This window comes from Poecilia reticulata, linkage group LG16 (assembly GCF_000633615.1).
Source record: "Poecilia reticulata strain Guanapo linkage group LG16, Guppy_female_1.0+MT, whole genome shotgun sequence".
Classification (NCBI taxonomy): domain Eukaryota; kingdom Metazoa; phylum Chordata; class Actinopteri; order Cyprinodontiformes; family Poeciliidae; genus Poecilia; species Poecilia reticulata.
In genome coordinates this window covers 5,749,379-5,761,357 of record NC_024346.1, presented here as the reverse complement: position 1 = coordinate 5,761,357, position 11,979 = coordinate 5,749,379, and the positions used below count along the sequence as shown (strand labels likewise).

Sequence of the window (11,979 nt, the reverse complement as noted above, 5' to 3'; positions counted from 1 at the left end):
CAACCCCAGTGAAGCCCAGCACGTTACCTAGCAACCCCAGTGAAGCCCAGCCCAACCCAAAGTCTTCCAGCAACCCCAGGTGAGTTCTGGAACGTCTAGTCAACTGGTTTTCTGCTGAAAAAGACAAGTGTTTTGTTGTCAGAGATGTACGGTTGCATAACTGCACATCCGTTTGCAGCCATTTTTATGGCAAGTGTAAACGCTGAGTTGGGGTCGTGGCCAGCAGCAGCTTATTAGAATTGAAAGTGACAAGACGTCCTAAAAGAAGCTAAAAGGAAATCAAAACAGACAGAACTAAAATATTATCTAAGAATGCTTTGGTGCAAATAATGTAATGAATGAGTTTTTTGTCACCCATAAACCTATGCTAACCTGGTAAAGGAAGCTTAGTAGGTCACATTTAAAGTTTTCTACTCTTAATACTTCACAATTCACTGCACCAACACTGTGGTTTGATTTCTATGACCAGAAAGCATCCCAACTCTGCTGAAGCCGATAAACAGTTTCAGATTCACTCTTTTCCTGCCGAGACGTCACTCTGAGTGGTACCTCACCGAGACGGACCTACAGAGAAAACGAGCGTCTTCGAGACGGGTTCACAGCAGCTCATTGTTCGAGCCGAATCCCCCAGTCCTCACCTATCAATGCCCTCTTTCTGGTGCGGACTCCCACACAGTCAGCTGTGCAGGACGAGAACTTGGACCAGTTGGTTAACTGGCAGTCATCCTGGCAGGGTAGCTGACAGCGCTGAGTGATGGCGGGCATGGCCTTGGCGGACTTCAGGCACTCGCTGATGTCGGCCTGCGTCCCGTCCAGCTGGCGGCAGGACACAGCTGGAACAATCAGAGGAGGTTGTGGAGAAAGAGAAAAAGTGCATAAATTAGGACATTAGTATTTATTAGTGGTTTAACAAACTGCTTGCCGGACATGAAAAAGTTGTTCAAGATCATGTTATGCAGTAGAATTTATTTTATTATTGGGCACAGTTAGGAGGAGATCAGAGCAACTTCAGATTTAGCAAATAAAAAGGAGGAAAAGTTTGAGTTTAGTGCTTAAGTTGTGTTTTCACATCTGAAAGTCCAGTAGACTTGGTTTGTTTGGGGACCAAAACTGCAACATTTGTTACATTTTCAACTGCTGTGGTTCGCATTCACACTGCACTGTGTCAAACAATCCAAAATAATTGAAAAAGCTGTTCCCTTCCTCACCTGTGGTGGCGCTGCACCAAGAACTACTAAAGGAAACCACATTTGAAGAAGACCAGCACAACTTCCTTCTTCCAAAAATGTAAACAAATATTTTACCACAGCAATTTTGATCAAAATAGACCAAACTTTTTACCAAATTTATGAAATACTAACTAGACTATTTGGTCTAATATTTATAGACCAAAAATATTTGGTCCAAGTATTTTAGCTTAATTTCTGTTGGAAATATCTTAGCAAACTTGAAATAAGACAAAACTAATTTACAAGTAACTTTTTAGTAAGGTAAAAGAGGCTTGTTGTAAGCAAATAATTAATTAATATTGATGAAAAAGTTCTTGTTCTTTTGGCAGATTATTTAACGTATAATGACATTTTCCCATGTTATCAGTTAATTTATCACCCAATAGAACAAACACTTTTTCATCAATACTAAGGAATTATTTACTTAAAATAAAGTAAAACAAGCTTCTACATCAAATTACTTGGTAAGATTTTGTTTTTGCAGTGCACAGCTCCCCCAACAAACTGGACTTTATAGACAAATGAACCAGAGTTAAATTAAAACAAACTAAACTGGACTGGTGTGATTAAACCCTAAAACTAGAAAAACAAAGCACATCTCCCCAGTTTTAACATCGTTTCACAGGTTGGATTTTAAAATACTTTTAGTTTATGAATCACCAAAGTGCTCGCAGAGAAGCGGACGCTCTCCATGCAGCAAGAGGTGCAGTGCGCATCCCTCTGGTGATTTGATTGAAAGTGTCACACATATTCCATTAACACCTTGGAAAATTGTGTCACCTTATGAAAATTGGTTCAATAAATCTCATTTAAAGAACACCTGAACAAAAAATAAACCCGAGCTGCAAATTCAGATTGAATCTCACGGGAGGTTTAAAAACAATTACGAAAGGAGGCAGACACAAATGCGTCCGCGCTTCGATTGGCTTAAAACGCCACAAGTCAATTAGCTTTTAGCTGCATCCTCCTGCTCTTTGTTCCTTCAATAAAGGGAATTGCAAGCGCTGCTGCAGTATTTCATTTTCCTGTGACGCAGACGTTCTGCAGGGCTGTACCTTTATGGAGAAATCAATCTCTGAGCACATTTTGGTCAAACCCCCGTGGGTGCTGCTGCTGGTTCGGAAAGCCTCTGTCTATCGGCGTGTGAGGTCACGTCTTATTGTTTGTGGCTTTGTGTGTTTAATGGAGCCTCTGCTGTGTTTTTCTGCCTTTAAGGTGAGAGTCTCTACAGGTAAATATCAGGATGTAAGAGTTTCTCCTTTGATCTGAGTCAATAACAAAAACAAAAGTGACAAAGTGTCACAAGGTATAAAATTAGGGATATTGAAGTTTTGCTTTTACTGTACAGTATTTTATTTTTTAGTCTGTGCCACTGTGGGACATGAACATCTATTTCTATTTGATACAGATAAATCTTTTTAATAAATAAATATAATGAACAGCGTTGGGTAGTAACTAGTTACATTTAATCAGTTGTATTTACTTGAGTGACATTTTTGAAAAGATTTACTTTTAGGAGTATTTTTTACTACTCTGTACTTTAAACTTTTACTTGAGTAATTTCATTATGAAGTATTTCTGCTCTTACTTACTGGATTTTCTACCCACTGAATGAAAAACAAACATGTTTTAACCAAAAATTCACCAGACAGAGACACACACCTGCAGGTTTTGTTAAAGGTTTTTATTGAAAGAAACTAATTTAGAAACATTTTATTTGGCCTGACTTAGTTATTTTTTGTTACTTATATGAATTTTTGTCATTTTCGTCTTTAAAATACAACAATTTCCACATAACTTTATAATTTGATCCATCTAATGATGTAATTTTTAAATATTAAATGATTGATAATTTGATCAGTTACTCAGTACTTGAGTAGCAAATACTTTCTTACTCGTCAGTAATTTGTTGGATGGCTACTTTTTACTTTTACTTGAGTAAAGATGTAGTGCTTCTCTTACTTGAGTACAATTTTCTGGTACTGAAACACACATTTATCTGACATCCCTGCACCAGTACAGCTCACTTAAACACACAAAAAGGTTCACAAACTCAGCCAAACATGTGAAAACAACAAAGCTTTCATTTGTTCAGACAGTGGAGAATAACAGGAAGTTTAAAATAAATAATAAAGAAACTGAAACTGACAAAAACAACAAGTTTCAAATGGTTCAGAAAATCCAATTAGGAATTGTAAATTTGACGTAAAATAAATCACTCAGAGAACAAAGCATAGAATTACAACGAATAGATCTGTTCTTACGGATCGGGCACATTGCCAGCAACCTAGAATATTTTTCACTATATAGATTCATGTATTAATATCAGATTGGATCATCTTTATATAAAATCAGAGAAAATGTGAAAAACAAATCCTCGCCGTTGTTCTGAACGATGGACCTCAGAGCAGATTAGAACCAGATTGACTCTCTCCTGTAATAATGTGAGGTTGGGGAGAAGAAACAGCAAAATAAGAACTAATAACAGCTTCCTGTTGGAGGTGGAACATAATGAAATTGATCATTCCCCTTGAAATTGGCTCCTTATGAAAGCTTCCCTGGACTATACGTTACAGCAAAGCAGGGAGAAATATGCTTTCTGCTTTAAAGTACTCGTCACATATGCATGAAGCGAGGATAAACTGGGGAATGTACCGGTGTGTTTTTAAAGGAAAGCTGCAAAATCTTCCCCTAAATTCCAACAAGAGACATTTGATTAAAATTGCATGACTCGAGCCTGAGGTGGGGGAAAAATATAATCAGTGGAACAACTCTCGACTGGAAAACCGGTCTCCAGAGGCGCGCGCATGGGGATGTGAGAATATTTCCATCCAAATCTCAGGAGAGCTTGCTGTTTTACACTGGCATATGAAAGCACCAGGGCTTTACTGGGATGAATGAGTGAAAAATCACCCACACGTCAAAGAAAATCAATGCAAAATGAAAAACAAGGAGATGAAAATATTTGTTTTGGTACCTCGGGTCTGAAGTCCGGGTCCGCACGTCTCCTGAGCGCCTGGGGTTTCCTTTCTGAGAACCCAAGGAACCAGTTGGCACTTCCTCCACTTATGAGTTTTCCACCTGAGAATAAAGTTCAGTCATGAGTGATTTACTGCAGTCATGTCGTAATGTTGAAGCTGTCACGCAAAAGATTTCAACATTTTAAGATACGTTTTCATAAAGTTTATGATGCGCATTTCAAGTTACAAAGATGTTTGCAGAATTTCATTACATTTTTGTCAAATCTATGTCCAAAGCCATTTTTTTACCAATAGTTCCTGAGAAGGTTAAGATCTCTTTTCCAAGCGTAAAAATATTAAATCTTTGTATGTTTAATTGGGTTTTTCCTGCAGGAACGTTTTCAAAGAAGCTGGGAATTTTCTGGCGCTTTTCTTTTAGCTCTGTCGTTTCCACTGAGCTGGGAAAATTGTATTGTTGCATTACAGGAAGTAGATTTGTAGCTTGGTGACATTTTTCATCAGTTTTGACAAAGATAATGAAACATCTACATTTTTCAATGTTTTGCAACCCAGTAAATCCTAAAATCTAAACTTGAAAAAACCCTGCAAAAACACAACATTTTACCAGGTATTTTATCTACTTTCTAGTGCAAATATCTTAGTACAATGGAAATAAGAGAAAACTAAATTACAAGCAACTTTTCAGCAAAATAAAGAAGCTGGTTTTACCTTAACATTTTTCCTTGACATTGATGGAAAAATACTAATTACGCAGGCAGATTATTCCACTTATGATGTTTTTCCCATGTCAGTAAAACAATCTGCCTGTGAAACTGGAATGTTTTCATCAAGATTAAGGAATAACTGACTTAAAATAAGCTTCTATTTGTTGCTAAAAAGTTACTTCTAGATTAGTTTTGACTTATTTCAAGTGAGCGAAGATATTTGCACTAGAAAGTAGACAAAATAATTGGTAATATTTTGTGTTTTTGCCATGAAAGCTGAGAAAAATCTGTTTCTCATCAGCACTTACGTCTTAGAACAGGTTTCAAAGTTAACTTATTTAGTTCAGTGATTCAATATGGAAGGAAAATGTAATAAAAATGTAAGCAAATTTCATTTATTTAATTATTTCAAACATGTTTTTAAAAACCAGTAAACAGTTGGACAGAGAATACGTGTAGTTTATTTAGTATGAAGTAAAAACACCTGAAAGTTTCCGGAAAGTTCCCGGTTTTATTGTAAGCGTCCACCGGGAGCACGGCGCTGCTTGTACCTGAAGCCGGGACAGACTTTGGGGACCTCGCAGTCCCTCTCCTCTTCAAGCACCAGCGGGCAATCCTGTCCTCCATTAGAAGGCGTCTGGATGACCAGACGTCTCCTTGATTGCTTTCTCTTCACAGCTTCACCACCTGGACAGACAATCAGTGGGGTAAAAACAGGGAACACACTGGACCTGAGAGTAAAGATAAGAAAAAGGGAGAGCAGGAGCGCCTCTGTAAACTCTGATTGGACAGCTGTCTTATGCGTCCCTCACACCTGATTACTTCCAACAACAATGATACATTAAATTAAACAGCTAGGCTGTGTTAATGCCCAGGATTACCTCTGTGGTGTTTACTGTGCCTGAGGCACTGAAGTGTCTCATTAAGATCAAACAACCCTCTAAATCAGGATTGCTAACTTTTTTTTTAGTAAAATCACCAACTCAAAATGATGTACCTACCAGGAAAACGCAGAAAACATATCAACAATTCTTTATTTGTTTCATTCTGAAACTCAGTAATAATGAAAAGAGTACTAGATCCACTGGCAGATTATTTCATTAATAATAATAAAAAAAATACCTTGTAAGTGAAATAATCTGCCATTGGGACTTTTTTCCCCAATATTAAGGAATTATTGACTTAAAACGAGCTCCAATATTTTACTGAAACGTTACTTGTGCATTAATTTTACAAAGATATTTGCACTAGAAACGAAACCAAAATTACTTGGTAAGATTTCTTGTTTTTGCAGTTCATGGTTTTGTCACATTTAGAAAACAGCACCAACTTTCTCAATAGGATGAATAAAGACGACAACAATAAGCATGTTAAGAGGCTAATATTTTCATTTCAAGATGCGTATAATTTTTTTTGTTATCGTAGGGACAATTTCAAGTTTGTTAAATGTTTTGGAAAGTTGGAGAAGTTGCTCTAAATAGTGCTAATATTAGCAGCATACATGTAAAATACACAGAAGTAGATATTTATACCATGAAACTCCATACAGACAGTAACGATCCAAAGCTGCAAATCTGTTTTTCCGCTTGTAGAAGAATCTGGACGAAGGCAGACCTCAGCTTTCACAACATGAAAACAATAACACTTGGTACTTCCTGACACTTGTGGCCCAAGGCAAGCAGAGCTGCTAGACGTACTAAAAGAGGTCGGCCCAAAGGTCGTCTCTCACGCCAATCTGTCACATTAATTATGTTTAACGAGACGTGAGCGAGGCAGCGAACGTCTGAGGCTCGGGTTGAAGAGTCCAAACCACGCCGCGTTTAAACCTAAATGACTTCTTTAAAAGGTCAGAATATATGAGGCAGGATTGCATTAGGATTGTGTTTGTGTTCGCTTTGTGCACCTGAATCGCAGGAAACCGAACATTCAGTCCAGTTGCTGAAAGGAGTCACGATGCAGTCCTTCTTGCAAGGCAGCTGACACGGTCGCATCGTGCTTGGGCGCGGGCCTTCTGGACACCTGAAACACAAAACACACACATAATTAGGGACACTTATTGATTAAAACTAGTGCACTGCAAACACACAAAACTTTACCAAGTACTTTTGGTCTAGTTTCTCGTGGAAATACCTTAGTACACTTAAAAAAAGACTAAATTAACTCATACATAACTTTTCAGCAAGATATAGGAGCTTGTTTAAAGTCAATAATTCCTTCCATTGGCAGATCATTACATTTATAAAATGCGGAAAATGTCTAAGTGAAATAAAACAGCGGTGAGCAGCTTTTTGGCCTCCAGCGGCGACATGGGGGTGGGATCTTGCTCCTGTGACGCTGCATAGAGTCCATATATAAATGGATTTAACTATCAGTGAGTAATAATCCCTTTCAACCTACAGAATATGGGGTCAAGCCAAGGTTTTTCAGGCCAAGGGTGATGCTTAATCTACCATCATTTAAGCACCTTAGGTCTCCTGCGTGTACCACTGGAACAACAGAAATGGGTCGTGATAGACCTGCTGGTAATCCCATCTCTGTGATCCAGTCTAACTGGTCCGGAAGCGGCAGGCCGTTTTCACCTGGGCCGACTCCGCCGTCGTCTGGGTCAGGGCTAACATTACTAACGATCAGCGCCTCCTCTCGGCGTTCCGCGCTCGTTAACGCGCCATTATCGGCGGAACGATAGCGAGCCTGACAGGCAAACTGCAATAATGTACAGGCAACACCAGGAGAGGTTTATTTTTAATACCAATAGACGAAGCTAAATCCCTCTCAAGCAGAACAAATCCTCTCGTGTCTTCATAAAAGTGAATGGTCCAAACGAAGTAAACAGCTGCTGGATGCAGCGGGGCAGCTAGATTTTCTGCATTTGCGGAGACTCTTGCACATAAAGAAGCGAGTAAACGTGTGTATTTCTGCAGGTTATTTCAGACACAAGCGTTGCCATTTGGACCCGATGAAGCAGAAAGACAGATGTCCCAGAATTCAGTCTGTTTGGTTTACATCCTGGGATCTATAATATATATATATATATAAGAAGAACAAAAGGAGAACAAAATACTGAATAATCATATAAAAATCCTACATATATTTTAGGGTTTCCTCTACATGTGGCACATCGCCATGGCAACATAAAAGCTGCCATAACTTCCGAATCAAGTTGCTTTTAAAATATGCTAAAACAATGTGAAGTGAATGAGATATACACAAACAGCCTATATCTGCACACTAACTATAATTGGAGCTTAAATGTCATGAAATGTTAAAATTTACTTTATTTTGAAAAACCAACACTGCTAGTTCCTGCCTGTCGGCCTGTGAAGTTAACTTCTGTGCTGCTTTAAGGAGTGAAGTAAAACTCAACGTCAGTTTGAGGAAGAGAAAAGGCAAAATAACTTTTCATAAAGAAGGTTAAGTTGAATTAATGTTTAGTTCAAACCTGTGAAAACGATTATAACGTCAACTGCATTTTGAATGGCAGTGATTATTTGATTAATACAGTTTGGTCTTTGTGCGTAATGTTTCAGATACGTTTCGAAGGTTCCCTTATTATGGTATCCAATCATCAGCGTCGTGTCTCCACCTAATCCTTCGTAATTTTAAATATTTAAAGGATTGAGTTCATTTTTTGTTCTGCAACTCATAAGACTTAAAGGTGACCTATTATATTTCCCTGAAAAGGTTGGGATAGATACAAAACATGCTCATTAATCTTTTTCTGTGAAATCATTCTTAGATAGTAAGATTTTAGTCTGATGTTGAGTTTCTATCAGAATGAGCTGTTTTAGAGCTAAATAAGCTGCTGGTGGCCACACCCCTTCAACTCGATGTTTACACTCGCGTGTGAAAATAGTTGCAAACAGATGTGCAAATATGAAACCGTATATCTTTGAAAAGCAGAAGTAGAGCCTCCTGCACAACCAATAAGAATGCAGCAAGTGGTTTCTGGATGGTAAGCAAACAAACAAACAAACAAAAAAAAGCGCTCGTCTTTTCCAGCAGCCATTGTACAGCTCATACAGCGTTAAAACAAGCTGACCAAACGTGCAAAAGCTTAACTGGTGTTGCTAGGTGACAGGCAGAGCTTTGTTGGGGTTGCTAGGTAACAGCGTAGTTCCAGTCAAATGTGGCTCGTTTTATAGACGCTAATAGACATGAACTTATTGCCAGAAAACAGTTGTGTGTTTTTTTAATTGCTTGGGTTGTTTGTTTTTATAAGCAGTTGAGACCAAAGTGGAAGTACAAAAATGTGAAAAATGTGAAATTTGCATATTATATCCCCTTTAATACGCAGGCCTCAGAGAACGAACAGATCTACTTTTCAAGTGTGAATGTTTTTCACAGATTTCACCTACTTGGTGTCTCCTTTCCATCTCATGTTCTTCTGAGGCTTTCAGGAAAACAACAGTATCGACTGCGGGGCTAAAAGCCTCAAAGTGCATGTATTTACTCAAGTCTGTGTGATTTATGGGGCCTTTAGTGAATCGAATCTTGAACTAGCATCATTCTCTTTAAAACTCCAGGCAGTCAAAGTTTCATAAATACTTAATCAGCAGGAATTAGAATCAGTTTCAGAACAAACCATATAACATTTGGGTTTATGAGTTAAAAAGATGACCAATAATCTCTGTTTAGAGTTTCTTTTGTTAGACTTCCAGGTCCTTAGTTGTAGATGCCACATATTGTTATTAATTCTAATTTTATTCATTCATTATTCAGAGGAGAAGCCAAATAAAACAGTTAACTAAACTCATTCAGTCCATCTTTTCCTGTGATTATATAAAATTACTGAAATAACAGTAGACGCAGGATTAAAAGTGTTGCTATGGAGCTCAATTTTACTGAATGTGAAGCTGAGGCCGTTAATTTGGAAGTAAGGGAAAAATAAATATATCTGATGAAGAGCAATGCAAACTCAATGAAGTGGGTTGTTTTATTTAAAGCCTCATAATTATTTCCCCCTTCATCAAATCAGACTCTGCCACTTAAAAAAAAAAAATCATGTGTTCGGTTGAGCAGACTCTTCAATAAATTTAAGCTTATGTGTGGGGAAAACGTGAGCTCATTTTGTGCTCACATTGCTTCTTACATGTGATATCATGGTTATTTATCATGGAAAATCTCCAAACAAAAGCTGATTCTTTAACTGAGAGTTTTATGTACTTTTAAAGATATTTTATAATTTTCTCCAGGTGTTTTAACTATGTAAAACAAAGTTGAGTAAGGCAACTACATGAAGCAAAATTTATCATTACGTCTTCAGACAATACAAATGATGAAAACCTCTGTAAGCATATGACCGAATATGGAATGGGAAAATAGCATGGTGTTAAATTACAGAACTTAGAATGACATGGAATAAAAACACAAATAGCTTGCCATATTCATATTATACGACGCCACAGTTCCAACCCTACTCAATTACGACCCCCATATGTGGAGAAACCTGAAGTTTGTACGTTTCATGTGGAAACTAACAGGCGGGTTTTCAGTGAGGCGTCGCTATGACAACACATTCTTGCATTAACTTGGTGTGGATTGCTTTAGAAAGTCTAAATAATTCCTTTATTATCAGAAAATAAAACATAAAAATTAAATTGCTTCTTCTTCTGGATGAGACTTGTCATTGCACTGATACAAATACACACAATGCTAATGCTACGTAACATGCTAGCAATTCCTTATTCTGATTGCTGAGCATGAGAGTCAGTAAATCCCACTTGTCTTTGCGATTTGCAGCAGTAACAAGTTAAGTCTGATACTTTTTTATCTGAGTACAGATTTATAAACCAGGTGTACTATTGAATGTAAAGCATTACCTAAATCTTTAAGTGTTAAATATTGCTGTTTGTAAAACTTTTATATTAGATTTAGGGATCTTTAATGGAATTTGTACATTTATTTGCAGTATTTGTGGCCTTTTCTCCTTTTTTCTCTTAATTTATTATTATAACCTTGCTATAGAAGATGAATATTAAAGAATTTAATATTAAAATTGAAATATGAACCCATTTTATGCAGAGGCACAAAAACCAAACCAATGTTTATGTCTAAAATACAGCAACAACCAGAATATTTGGAGCATGAGGTTGTCTGTGGGGGTGTGAAGCTATTTGTATTAATGTCATCAATGCATTTTTAATTATATTTCCATTCTACCATTGTGTTTTTTCTTTTCTTTGCGCCTTCTTTTGTTTGTGAAAATCGTTAATCTTTACTTATCACGCTGTTTTTGCTGTTTGTACAACAAGCTGGGAGTATTTCACCCCAGCGGCACCATTTCTTTTTCTGTGTCACTTCCCTTTAGCTTAAAATGGGCTACACTTCAGTGAACCCAGAAACAGCAACTGGTTTTAACATCCTCACTGGTTCCAGTAAGCAATACAGCCACAGACAGATCCTCAAATGTCACCATTTGTAGAAACACAAACAAGATGTCTTCCATTAATCGGATCTATTCAACAAGAGCCCATTTTCTGAAATGACTAAGTAAATGGTTGAGCTGGATGAAGGATACAGATTTAAGGCAAAGAACTATAAGCAGTTACAAGTGCACACACATAAAAAGAAATCCTGCTGGGAGCAGATAAGGCTAATTAATTTCATTATCAAAATTAGGGACTACAAAACAAGAAAATGCTTTGTTTAATTTAAGATGAATCAGTCACGGATCTTCAAGGACGAGTTCGCTGCTGTCTTTTGGTCTCAGGAGTTTTCAGCAATGTCAGAAAACAAACACAGACTCAATTAGACAAGATGGCTCACAGAGTTTAAGATTGATGCTGTCGAAATGCATAACCACGGATCATTCAGTCTCCGCTTTCACAAATTCCTACGCAATTACACAAACGCCCATTTGGTCGCAGTCGGCACACAGACTGTCACAATCAATAAGCCGACATTGTTGTTTTTTACCCCCCTCACACAATAACAGCTTTCTTGATAGGATGATAGCAGACCGAGCCTGAGGCACTGACATATTTTTCTCTGTTGTGTCCCTCGTTTCTATTGGGCTTTGACAGTCGGTGTGTGTGTGTGTGTGTGTGTGTGTGTGTGTGTGTGTGT

At 37.6% G+C, this 11,979-nt stretch overlaps 1 protein-coding gene across 8 annotated transcripts in view; it reads right to left on the bottom strand.

The window, feature by feature from the left end:
* Positions 1 to 11,979, bottom strand: part of thsd7ab (thrombospondin, type I, domain containing 7Ab) — a 224,881-nt gene that overhangs the window by 57,802 nt on the left and 155,100 nt on the right. For all 8 annotated transcript variants that reach the window (XR_535685.1, XM_008430970.2, XM_008430964.1 and 5 more), the window contains 4 exons: positions 6,818 to 6,933; positions 5,466 to 5,601; positions 4,207 to 4,310; positions 639 to 833 (listed from right to left, as the gene is read on the bottom strand). Coding sequence is in view for 7 of the 8 variants with exons in the window: in XM_008430970.2 (XP_008429192.1) it covers positions 639 to 833; positions 4,207 to 4,310; positions 5,466 to 5,601; positions 6,818 to 6,933 (551 nt within the window). In the remaining variant the exon portion in view is untranslated. The remainder of the gene's footprint in view (positions 1 to 638; positions 834 to 4,206; positions 4,311 to 5,465; positions 5,602 to 6,817; positions 6,934 to 11,979) is intronic.